Source organism: Gavia stellata, chromosome 15 (assembly GCF_030936135.1).
Source record: "Gavia stellata isolate bGavSte3 chromosome 15, bGavSte3.hap2, whole genome shotgun sequence".
Lineage (NCBI taxonomy): Eukaryota > Metazoa > Chordata > Aves > Gaviiformes > Gaviidae > Gavia > Gavia stellata.
The window spans coordinates 22,307,859-22,319,361 of NC_082608.1; the positions used below are offsets into that span (position 1 = coordinate 22,307,859).

General features: G+C 65.1%; 2 protein-coding genes across 3 annotated transcripts; one reads left to right on the forward strand and one right to left on the reverse strand.

Moving 5' to 3' along the window:
- Nucleotides 1-3,146: 3,146 nt before the first annotated feature.
- On the reverse strand, nucleotides 3,147-6,786 carry CHMP1A (charged multivesicular body protein 1A). Its single transcript, XM_059824780.1, has 7 exons — nucleotides 6,780-6,786; nucleotides 6,512-6,531; nucleotides 5,909-5,986; nucleotides 5,369-5,515; nucleotides 4,715-4,843; nucleotides 4,003-4,190; nucleotides 3,147-3,208 (listed from the first exon to the last, which is right to left on the reverse strand). The coding sequence occupies exons 1-7, from the start codon at nucleotides 6,784-6,786 to the stop codon at nucleotides 3,187-3,189; spliced, it is 591 nt and encodes a 196-aa protein (XP_059680763.1). The 3' UTR covers nucleotides 3,147-3,186.
- A 492-nt stretch (nucleotides 6,787-7,278) lies between these two features.
- Nucleotides 7,279-11,227, forward strand: CDK10 (cyclin dependent kinase 10). 2 transcript variants are annotated; one of them, XM_059824696.1, is made up of 13 exons: nucleotides 7,279-7,374; nucleotides 7,961-8,033; nucleotides 8,270-8,341; nucleotides 8,450-8,552; nucleotides 8,713-8,794; nucleotides 9,245-9,312; nucleotides 9,662-9,714; nucleotides 9,838-9,907; nucleotides 10,036-10,095; nucleotides 10,187-10,310; nucleotides 10,384-10,523; nucleotides 10,700-10,752; nucleotides 10,825-11,227. In XM_059824696.1, the coding sequence occupies exons 1-13, from the start codon at nucleotides 7,279-7,281 to the stop codon at nucleotides 10,926-10,928; spliced, it is 1,098 nt and encodes a 365-aa protein (XP_059680679.1). In that variant the 3' UTR covers nucleotides 10,929-11,227. The 2 variants fall into 2 exon arrangements, with proteins under 2 accessions (XP_059680679.1, XP_059680680.1); XM_059824697.1 differs by lacking the exons at nucleotides 7,279-7,374; nucleotides 7,961-8,033 and having other exon boundaries at nucleotides 8,291-8,341; nucleotides 10,384-10,505.
- The last annotated feature ends 276 nt before the right edge of the window (nucleotides 11,228-11,503 follow it).

The following is an 11,503-nucleotide window of genomic DNA, read 5'->3' on the forward strand; positions in this document are numbered from 1 at the left end:
ACCGGGAGTGACACATCGCTGCAACACAGCCAGGTTGGCTCTAGGGCTGCCTCCGCAGGATGCTTACATTAATCATTAGCTAATTAATTGGCTACTCAATTATCTTCTTAGCAATTTCCTCTCACATTTGGGAACAGCCTGTCTTCAGAGCGGAGGCGGAGGCGGCTTTGGGCACCGGGAAAACAGGCAGGAGAAGGAGAGCCATCTTCCTGTGGCATTCGCAAATTGGCTGAGGCGCAGAGCCCCGTCTGCCAGCCCGGCACGGGGAAGGGACGGGCACGGGGAGAAGATGGGGACCGGGAAGGGATGCGCCCGCTCCCCGCCAGGACGGTGAGCACAGCAGGCCGCAGCAGCCATCCCCGGTGGTGAAGCTGCTGTCGGCAGGTGCCGATGGCAAGACTGGGGTGGAAAGCACCAGGGCTCCCTCCGTGGGGTTACGAGCCAGAGATGTCCCCCTCAGGGAGCCGGCCTCCTCCCCACCAGCGCCAGGGAAGGGTGCGGAGAAGAGCGCAGGGAGCTGGGCAGCCCCAAATCCGTGTTGGGGAAAGGACTTGACTCAAGCCGGCTGCCCCGGCCTCCCTGAGCCGGCATCGGCTGCACCGCGGCCACTCCTGCTCACCCCGGTTCTCCCCTGGCTCGGCTACACGGAGGGAACCGCTCCCTGCGGGGGAGCGTGGGGGGAATGCATCAGGGCCCCTTCCCCTCCGGCACCCCCAGAGGCGGTGACCCCGGCGGTGGGGAGCCACGGCTCTGCGGGTGACTGGGCGAGGGGAGGCAGGGAGGCCACGGGAGTAGGACCGACCCCTTCCTCCTCCCCACCTTAGCCCCACAGCAGCCCCGCAGTGCCAGGTCCTCTGTCCCAGGGCACGGCCGTCACGCTGCACCGCAGGCAGAGGGGAACACGGACCCCCTCTTCGTCTCTGAACCCCCAGACACACCATGAGGGATGTTCAGGGATTGTTTATTTAAAACAGCAGAAGGTAATCAACAGGGCGTGGGAGAAGAAAAAGGCAAATGAGACAAGCTTTGAAAAACACACAAATGAGACCACAGAGAAACATCACACTGGAAGAAGGAGCGTTTCCAGGGACAGGGGCTCCCTGGGCCGCAGCGCACGTCCCGGCCCCCAGCCCCGCGGGTGGCACCCATGCATGGCACCCGTGCAGGGCCAGGCTGCCGGCCCCGCAGGGAGCAGGAGCCGAGGGCCCCGCTGGCAGTCCCGCTCCACACTGCAGAGCAGGCACAAGTCTCTGCGGGGGCTCCTGCTTTCTGCCCGGCCCACGGGGAGGGGGCACAAGACCCAAGACTCCACCACACAAGTGATTTCGTGGCCCAAAGCCACCTCCTCCTGCCCCGTCGCCACCCCGCGCCCCCACCGCAGCACGCGTCGGGGAAGAAGGCTCTGTCGGTCACTAGACACACACTGCCAAGGCCACTGAACTCAGAAGAAACAATCAAAAGAGTGAAAAGTGTTTGTGTCACAAGTGCTGGGGAGACGGCCCCGGGCCCGCAGCGAGTCCTGCCCCACGGTCACGCAGGCAGGCCGGGACGCCAGCCAGCAGCGGGAGTAGGAGGGAGCTGCCTCTCCCCCACGCTTCCCTTCCCTCCTCTCTGCACAGCCCAAAGCAGCAGCTGTGCATGCCTTAAAATTCCCTTTAAAAGCGATGAATCAGAGCTGCCCCACTGCAGCGGGACCAGCTGCCCGCTCCTGGCGGCATACAGCACAGCTCAGCACCGCTGGCACAGCGCTGCCGGACCCGGCAGCTGCATGGCACTCGTTTACAGCCTGCGGCGAGAAGGTTAAAGTTGCTCCTCGTGAGAGCCAAAGGAAACTGCATTTCCTTCCCAGCGAGCTTCCCATCAATCCAGCAGCTCAGTAGTGCCTGGGAGTCACAGAGGAGAAGGGGCACAGAAGACTTCAGCCCCAGGGGAAGGCTCCAAGGGCCGAGCAGCCACGTTTCCCCGCGAGCAACGGGAAGAGGGGGGACGCTGCAGCGCCCTGGAAGCAGCTCTCGCTCATCCAGCTCAGTACCACGCTCTGTGGGCAGCAGCACGGAGCAGATGCAGCAAGGGGGGGGACACAGCGGAGGGGAAATGGCAGCAGATATCCAGGGGACGAGCCACAGCCAGCACAGGCGGACACAGGCTCAGGATGGTTTAGCATTTACTGTCACACCCATCCGGCTGAGGGACATTTGGGGACGAGGCTGCGGCCACCACAGCTGCGAGCCCGGGGGTGGAAGCTGCTGCGATTCACTCCCAGACGTCGGGCAGGGACTGGTCCACAAGGGAGGTCGGGGCCTGGATAACCATTTCCAGACGGCAGCGGCTGGAGATGGGGAACGCGTGGATTCACACGCACGCACACGGGGGTTTGCGCAGGGCAGGATGAGCATTTCAAAGGTCACTTTATGGTACAGAGCTCCAGGGAGGTCTGGCCCGGCAGGACGAGGAGCTAACCATCGGTAGGTCTGCAAACCGGGCAGTCAGCTACGGTTCAGGAAGGTCACTGCGAGGGAAGAGACGCCACGGCGTAACCTCCCCTTCCTGCAAGGCACTAACCTTCCCAAAAACACCACAGCCGGGACAACAACCCTTCCCAAACCGCTGCGAGAGGAAGACAGCCCCAGGGGGATCTCCCTGCTCCTTGTAAACAGCTCCTTGCTGCGGGCCCCGAGGAAAACACAGCCCACGGCTCGGACACCCCGTCTAAAACAGAAAACAAAAGTGTGCTACGCACGGAGGAGAGTCAGGCGAGCAGCACCCCAGCAGACACCACAACCCACCTCCAGAAACATTCGTTCAGGGTTAAATCAGGAGCGGGACGCTGTATCGTGGGACGCTGCCAGAAACCAGCAGCAACCCTCAAACGAAAAACACCCTGAAACGAGAGCCAGCAAAGCGTTCCTCAAGTCCAGAAAGAGGCCGTCTCTGCTCAGAAACCCCCTGCCAGGATCGCTGCCTACTCTGGGAAAAGTCATCACCGTCGCACCCCAAAAGAAGAGTCTAAACGCAGGCAGGCAGGGCTGGCGGCGTGCTGCTGGAGGAGGGGACGGCCAAATCCGCCTGGCCGGTGGGTCAGAGCAAGGACGTAGCAGAGGCTGTGGGGAAGGAGTCCCGGGCCCCTCCACCCCACACGCCATACCACCAGAGCGGGGCAGCAGTCCGCAGGGGCGACAGGAGACCTCAATTCCGCAAGGCAGCCAACCTGGAAGGGAGAGCACGAGAGGGAACCGACGTGAGAGCAGCCGGGAACGGCCGCGACAGAAGAAAACCCCTCAGCCAGCACGTGCAGGGGACGTCTCTGCCCAGAAACCTCCCTCCTGCGGCAAAGGTGCAAGAAATCCTGCCGTGGAGCACAGGGACACGGCTGCCTGCGGGTAGTGTGGAGCGTCTTGTCATCAACGCAGGCGAGGTACTGCGGAGAAGGGGTTCTGGCTTCTCTTCCAGGTGCCTCATCAGTGCAGCCCGCCTGGTCCCTCTCCCAGGGTCGCCCCCAGCTCCCAGGGCAGCACATGGCAGCCTGGGGGCTGTCCCCAGATGGACCCCCGTGGTGGCTGCGTGGGAAGCAGCGGGAAGGGAGCGGGGAGAGGAAGCTCATCAGCTTCTCCTGGGGCAGTTCCAGGGAGACAGCCTGTTCCCGGAGCTGTTTGAAGGTCAGCACCAAGCGTTCCCAGAGCAGCAGCAGCTGCGTGAGGGCGAGCACAGAGCAGCGGGAGACTGTTCTGCACCTCGTCAACGAGAGCTCGCTGCCGAGTGCCAAAAGCCACCCCCTCCCCCAGGCCCGAAGTGGTCCCACAGCCCCCAACGGCCACCTCGCCTGCCTGCGCAGGGCACCACGGGGACTGCCGGGCTCCGGCTTGCCCAAGCATGAGAGAGGGGGCTCAGCACCCACTCGGCCTGCCGTGATGGGCTAACTCATTCCCTTCATATTGGCGTGGGATCCCCGGGAAGGATTCGAACTGCCTCGACACAAGGCAAAGGACCCGGGAGAGAACAAACCTCCGCGACAGCTGGTCCTCCTGGGTGCGGACCGAGCTCTCCCCCACTGCCGAAGCCCCCTCGGGGAGCTGGTTGAGCTGGTCCATGATCTCCAGGCCGTTCTCCTCCGCAATCTGGACGATGAGGCTGTCCACCTGCTCCTGCGGCGTGGTCAGCGTGGTAGCGGAGCTCATGGAGTCTTCCATGACCTGCGACAGAGACAACCCATCAGGCAAAGCCGCTCGGCCCAGCCCGGCTTCTTTCCCCAAAGAACCGGCTGCAGAACCCACATTGCCACCGGCCCCCTCAGCCAGAACGACCTCAAGCAGGGCCACAGCGGAGGGGCGCAAGGTCCGGTTCTGCCACAGACTCTGCCTGCGTAACAGCTCGCTGTGACACAGGGCCAGCCACCCTCCCTCTTCTCCCCGTCTGCCGCGTTCGCCTCTGCACGGCAAGCTCTTTCCCCGTAAGGCAGCAGAGACGTGTCTTCCCCAATGTCTCTCGTATCCCTCAAACGCAAAGAACAGAACTGCGTGAACAGCTCAGGGGGTTTCCCACACCAGAGGCCGGAGTCCCCGAGGGGAACAGAGCACTGCTGCGGAAGCCTGAGTTACAGCTGGGACCCAGCTCTCTCCTGGAAGGCAGCGCGTTACGGTTCACAGAGACAAGCCCACTCTCCCAAACCCAGCAGCTCCCAGCCCTCCCGGACCCCTCGGACGCCACCGACACTTACCGATGTATGAACATCCAAATTCTGAACCTGCTGCTCAAATTTATCCATCACCGCAGACACCTTCTGCAGGTCCATGGAGCTCAGAGCCTTGTCCAAGGCCTTGGTCACCTGGGCCATGTTTTTTGTCACCTGCAAGAGGAGATTGCTTCATGGATGCTCCCCAAAAGCAAGGTACACCACTGCCAAGAGTAAAACCCAGGCCACCAAGAGAGAAGCCAGCATTTCTGATGCTCACAGCAGCGCTACGAGGCAGGACAGGCTCTGCCTGCTCACCAGACGCTGCAGCCGGCTCTCTGCAGGTTCAGCCCGGCCTCGGGCAGCGCTCCTGGCAGGACAGGTCCCAGCCCACCACCCTCGTACACGCTGTGACGCAAGAGGCTCCAGGCATAAGCCTCTCCCTCTGCGCAGCCACGGGTTAAGGATTTAATCTGAGCCCCTGATGAAGCAGCCTGGCTGCGAGGCCATCCCAGATGTGCTCCTCACGGGCTGCGCCAGAGCGAGGGGCTCTGAGCTAACCAGGAAGCGTGGCGGGATCCTTTCCGGGGACAGGGAAGTCCAAGGTGGTTCGAGGCAGGGAGAGGGGAAGAGCCAACGTTTGCTGTGTGCAGGGCACAGACCGGTCTCAAAGCCCCATGCCCACGGAGAGGCTCTTACCCCCTTCATTGTCACTGCTGTCTGGACCTTGGAGGCCACCGCATCCACCCGGGAAGACATGCGGAGCCAGTTAAGCCCCTCGTTCTTCTTGCGGATGGCATTCTCTGCGTAGACGCGAGCGCACTCCACATTCTTCTGCTGAAGGGCCTGGAAGGGCAAAGGGCAAGCGCTTGCACAGAGAATCCACCGCAGGTTTATACACAAGCACGCTCCGTTTCTGCCTGATGGGTTTCCAGCAGGAAACAGCTCTCCTGTGACCCTCAACACGCTGAGCACGCCCTTGAACGGGAATTACATCCCTTTCAGCGTCGCAGGGATGCACCACATCCAGCCGGCAGATTCGAGAGCTGAGGCTGGGACTCACAACGCTTGGGGGCTGAGCTGGCACGCGCAGCGAGACCCGGGGGGGGGGGAACTGCCCCTTCCCCCAGCCCCTTGGTGGAACATGGCAGGAGGGAGGATCTCCAGCCGCCCGGCACAGTGCCGAGGGCTGGCAGCGCCGGCCCAGCAGCTCCACGTGCAGAGGGAGCTCCCACCCACCTTTTTGACTTTGGCTTGCTCGGCCTTGGAGTCTTTCTCGGCTTTTTTGGCGAGCTTCTCCAGCTGCTTCGCTGTGAACTGTGGAGAAAACAACAGGTTAGCGCCAGGATACAGCGGCACAGAACCAGGGACCCGGGGCGAGCGGAGCCCCTGCCGCCTCCCCCACCCAGCAACGCCGGCCACGGCTGCTCCGACCCTCTGAAGGGGAGACGGGCCCCCCCAAGCACCGGAGGCTCCCAGAGCACAGCGGCAAACCGGGAAGTCCATTTTCCCCGCTTCCGAGAAGGGAAGTGCCGGGAACAGCCCGGGAACGGCGGCCCCGGAGGACAAACCCGGCTAAAGGGCTCCCTCTTCCCGCAGCCGCCAACATCGGCGGGGCTCCCGCGGCACCCCCAGGAACCCCCGCGCCTCCGGGGAGGCGGATCTCCGCAGGCCGCGGCCTCCTTCCGTGACGGGGCCGCAGCAGGGAAAGCCCCGACGAGGCGTGAGTCAGCGGGCGGAACGGTCCCCAGGCCCCTCCCGGGGAGGTGGACGCCGTGGCCGGCCCTGCGGGAGCGGCGGTACGTGACGGAGAGGAGGCGGAGGGCCCGCCGCCGCCCTCACCTTCAGCTGGAAGAGCGTGTCTGGAAGGGAAGGAGAGCACAGCCTCAGGGACGGCGCACCGGGAACGACGGCGGGGCCGGAGGCCGGGGGCGTGGCTGGGGACCGGGGCTGGGGCTAGGCCCCGGCCCCGGCGTGCCCGTGCCCCCGCCCCCGGTAAGCCCCCGGCCCCGCCCCCCAGAACAAGCTCCAGCCCCCCCCCCACATACACACACCCCCCGGCGCGGCGGAGCCCCCTTTACCGTCCGTCCGCTCGCTCGCCCACCCTTACCGTCCATCCTGCCCCGCCGCCGCTTCCGGGTTCTACCGCCGCCGCTTCCGGGGTGCGCGCGCCGATTCTCGCGCGAGCGCCGCCTGGCGGGGAGGTCACGTGGGTGGGTCGGGTGCGACGCCCCAGGGGGGCGGGGTCACACAGGGATGGGGCCACACCGGGGCGGAGCCACAAGAGGGCGGAGCTATAGCGGGGCGGGGCCATACAGGGGCGAGGCCCCCAGGACGCTGCCGTGGTGCCCACCGCCCAGGCCCCAAGCCGTGCCTAGCAACCGTTGCCAGGGGCCAGCGCGGGGGGCGGGGTCTGCGAGGCAGGTGACACAGCGCATGCGTGGGAACTGTGAGGGCTGCACAACGCATGCGTAAAGGGTGGGCTCTGCAGCGGGAGGGCGGCACTGCGCATGCGTAAGGGAGCGGACGCCGCAGTGGGCGGCGGTAGTGCGCATGCGGGAGATGGCCGGGCAGGGGGCGTGGCGCCACAGCGCATGCGCGGGGCCAGCATGGCGGAGGGGAGCTCTGCCGAGGGGGAGCTGGAGCCGCTGCGGCTGAGGCGGCTGCGGGGCGAGGGCTTCTTCGAGGTGCCGGCGGCCGACCGGGTGAGGGGCCGGGGCCGTGTGGGCGGGCGGAGCGGGGTCCCTGGGCTTCCAGAAGTGTCTGGCGGGCGGGGGAGAGGGCCCCAGGGCCCTCAGGGCCTCGGGTGGTGGGTGGGCCCAGGGCCTGCTGAGGGGGGGCCGCGGCGGCCCCGGGCCGGCGGCTACCCAGCTTCACCCCTTGCCGGGGCGGCCTGGGAGCAGGGAGGGTGCTGGGCAGCGTGCGGTGCCTGCAGACCCGGCCCGCTGGCTGGGAGCAGCTTGTGCGGGGGACAGGGAGGCTCCTCGGTGGCGGCTGGGGCGGGCGGTGACAGGCACGGCATGCTGGCGCAGGGCTGGGGGCAGAAGACGCCAGAGGAGCCGCCTCTGTCCCAGCCGCTGGCTGAGCTGATGTGCCCGTGGTGTTTCTGAAACGCTGGTTTGCTGTGTAAGCACCGGAACAGCACCGCAGTCTGCCCGGTGACAGGGAGGGGTGTAGCTTAAGGCATTGAGTCCGCCACCGAGGTCATCTGTCCCTGGGACGGTTGGCGAGAAACCACTGAGGGCTGCCCCAGAGCTAGCACTCGCCTGTGACGTGGCTCTTTGGTTCCAGCTGGGAAGATGCCGGAGCGTGAAGGAATTCGAGAAGCTGAATCGGATCGGAGAGGGCACCTATGGCATAGTGTGTAAGTGCAGCACTGGCCGCTTTCTGCGGGCCGGAGTCAGAGCCAGTTCCTGGGCGGAAGGAGGGGCTGCAGCCCACCTGCCTGTGTCCTGGCAGCGGGAGCGTGTCAGCCTGGGGTTGGGGGGCGCCGTCACGGGGACTGAGGCTGAGAGGAGGCTCATCAGCGCAGGGGTCCCGCTGGACAAAACCAGCGTTTGTCTTCTGGTGCTGAGTGCGTGGCCTGTGCTGTTCTTCCAGACCGGGCCCGGGACACCCTGACAGACGAGACCGTGGCATTGAAGAAGGTGCGGATGGACAATGAGAAAGATGGTAATGGAGGAGCAGGGGAGCTGTGGCAGGGCCAGCTCCTATGGCGGGCAGAAGCGTCCCTGGCCCCTGCTCAAGGCAGTTGTGCAGCGTGGCTGTTACTCTCCGCAGGAATGCCCATCAGCAGCCTGCGGGAGATCACCCTGCTCCTGCAGCTTCGGCACCCCAACATCGTGGAGCTGAAGGAGGTGGTTGTAGGGAACCATCTGGAGAGGTGAGAGTCCTCCCTTCTGTCCCACCCCCTGCCTTCTCTGCCTTTCAGACCCTTCTCAGTCCCCTGAGGCGCCTCTTGCAGCACAGGCCTGCGCTGTGAGCACTGGGACACCGGAGAGGTGTCCTGGGGGAGGCTCCTGACTGTGTCTTGTCTACGACAGTATTTTCCTGGTGATGGGCTACTGCGAGCAGGACTTAGCTAGCCTTCTGGAGAACATGCAGACGCCTTTTTCAGAGGCTCAGGTAAAGGTTTGACCAGGCTTTAGGTAGATCACCCCTGAGAGGCTGCTGCCACTCCAGCCAGAATGTGGTGGCGTGGACTCCCCAGACCCTGTGATCCCCAGACCTTGTGTTTAGCTTCAGCAGGGCTGGGGAGCGCCGGGTGAGCTGGGATTCCTGGGCCGTGTGGGGAGCCTGGGCTTAGCTGGCTCTCGCAGAACGGTCCAGGGACTTTCCAGGCTGGGTTTGGGGCTGGAGCAAACTGTCAGGGGAACAGAGCTGGGAGAAATTGTATCCCCAGACAGCCTGTGAGCTGCTCTGGGAGGACATGGGACTGACACTGCAGAGGAGTGGCAGACCACAGAGGACGTGGCCCCACAGTAGCCGTAGGGCACCCGGCTGGGTTTAATCTCCAGGGGTTTGCCTGGCTGGTGCTGCTCTTCAAAGGTTGGTGCTCCTGTCCTCTGTCTCCAGGTGAAGTGCATCATCTTGCAAGTCCTCAAGGGCCTGCAGTACCTTCACGAGAACTACATCATCCACAGGTGGGAGCAGCGGGATGAACGCGGTGGGAGAGGGAGCGCAGGGAGAAGGGGCTGACAGGAGGGAGCCTGCTGAGCCCTCGGAACGTAGCGTCATTCTTCACCTCCCACACTGTGTCCTGGGTTAGAGCAGCACCACGTAGAGTAGCTCTGGGTGGGGGTTTGGTGGGAATTGGTGGCTCCGTGTGGGAGCGCCGGTGGGGCAGGGAGGCCACTGAATGATGAGATTCACTTCTCGTGATCGCTCAGCTCCGGGGCTCTGTGGCTGCCTGCACGCTCTGGGGAAACGCAGGTACAGGAGGAGCCATGCCTGAAGGACGGTGCTGACCAGCCGCTCTCTGTTCCCCAACAGGGATCTGAAGGTGTCCAACCTGCTCATGACCGACAAAGGCTGCGTAAAGATAGGTGAGCCCCCGGCAGCTGCCAGTCCGGCTCCCGCTGCGGATGCGCCCGCAGCTCTCCCTCCGCTCCATGACACGGTCGGAGCGAGGGGCTTGCCTCTGTCCTGATCTTGAGTCTCCACTGCAGCTGATTTTGGACTGGCACGCACCTACGGGATGCCGCCGAAGCCGATGACCCCCAAAGTTGTCACGCTTTGGTGAGCGGTCAGTGTGGGGGGGCTGCGCCGGCTGAGGGTGACGCGGGCAAGTCCTCGCAGTGCGGTGGGCGCTTCCTTTGCGCCGGCTCCGCCACGGTCCCCTTGAGATGGTGCTGTCCCCTGCGCAGGTACCGAGCGCCCGAGCTGCTGCTGGGGATGACGACCCAGACCACCAGCATCGACATGTGGTAAGGGGAGGGCAGGAGGGGGCCCAGGGCGGGGGGCTGCAAAGGGGGGGCTTCTGCCCCCGCTGACTCTTGCGTGTCATCTGCTCCGCAGGGCCATGGGCTGCATCCTCGCCGAGCTGCTGGCCCACAAGCCACTGCTGCCGGGCACCTCCGAGATCCACCAGATCGACCTCATCGTGCAGCTCCTGGGGACGCCCAACGAAAACATCTGGCCAGTGAGAGCGGTTCCCCTTCACTGCCTGTTCTGCCCACTCTCCCTGCCTCCGCCTCACGCTCTGTCCCCCTCAGGGTTTCTCCAAGCTGCCCCTGGTGAGTCAGTACACCCTGCGGAAGCAGCCCTACAACAACCTCAAGCACAAGTTCCCCTGGCTGTCAGAGGCCGGGCTGCGGCTGCTCAACTTCCTCTTCATGTACGATCCCAAGAAGCGGTAAGAGCCGTCGGCAGCTCTGTGTGGGCAGGACCCGGGGCGGGCAGGGGAGGAGGAAACCTGCCCGCGGACGGGGCTGCCTGCGTCACGCCACCCCTGCGGCAGGGCTGTCCCCAGAGCTGGGGGCAGGTCAGCGCCTTCAGGGGGGTGCCTGCCACGTCCCCTTGTCCCTGCAGGGCGACGGCAAAAGATTGCCTGGAGAGCTCCTACTTCAAGGAGAAGCCCCTGCGTAAGTAAACCCTCCACGGGGCAAGGCTTGGGGCGCTCTGGGCCGCGCTGACCCCCCCTCTCTGCCCCGCAGCCTGCGAGCCGGAGCTCATGCCCACCTTCCCCCACCACCGCAACAAGCGGGCGGCCGCCGGCGGCACGGGGACGGAGAGCCAGGCGAAGCGCAGCAAGCCCTGAGCCCTGGCCCACAGGAGGAGGCATGGCGCATGCCAGCCGGGATGGCTTTCCTCAGCAGAACAGCACCGCCACCGCGGGCTCTGTCCCTTCCCGGGACGGCTCCCAAATTCAATTCCCCACACCGGGATGGCCCGGCTGCGGCGGGGGAGCACTGTGACCCACTCCCCATACGCATCTTCTGCCCTGGAGCTGGACGGGCTCCAGCACAGGGCTGGGCGAGGTGGATTTCAGCCGTGTGCCTGCCAGGGTGGGAGAGAGGGGAGATGGGGCCAGGGGCCCCCCAGGCGCCGCAGGGGGAGGCCGGGGTGCTGGCGGGGCCAGCCTGTCCCCTGGGGGCCCTCGGCCAGTGCTGGCTGCGTGGTGTAACCCCGACTTTGCCATCAATAAAAGCATCTGCCAGCAGCAGCGGTGGGGAGTGAATTGCCTCGTCCCTTGGCTCCAGCTTGGGCTGGGAGAAGCTGTGGCCCCGCTCTGCCTCCCGAAACTGGCCTTAAGTGAAGCCCAGCCCCACTCTCCTGGGAGGCAGACCTGCTCCCACGGGGCAACGTGGCATCGGACGGCACCGCCGGCTGTGT

Bases quoted from the DNA above. Each gene is read 5' to 3' on its own strand.
- CHMP1A (XM_059824780.1), bottom strand. The intron at 5,987-6,511 runs GTGAGGGCGGCG...TTTTCTCCACAG, and splicing joins ACACGCTCTTCCAGCTGAAG to TTCACAGCGAAGCAGCTGGA. The intron at 4,844-5,368 runs GTAAGAGCCTCT...CTCCTCTTGCAG, and splicing joins CAGCAGTGACAATGAAGGGG to GTGACAAAAAACATGGCCCA.
- CDK10 (XM_059824696.1), top strand. From the start codon at position 7,279: ATGGCGGAGGGGAGCTCTGCCGAGGGGGAGCTGGAGCCGCTGCGGCTG. The intron at 7,375-7,960 runs GTGAGGGGCCGG...CTTTGGTTCCAG, and splicing joins AGGTGCCGGCGGCCGACCGG to CTGGGAAGATGCCGGAGCGT. The intron at 10,096-10,186 runs GTAAGGGGAGGG...TCTGCTCCGCAG, and splicing joins ACCACCAGCATCGACATGTG to GGCCATGGGCTGCATCCTCG.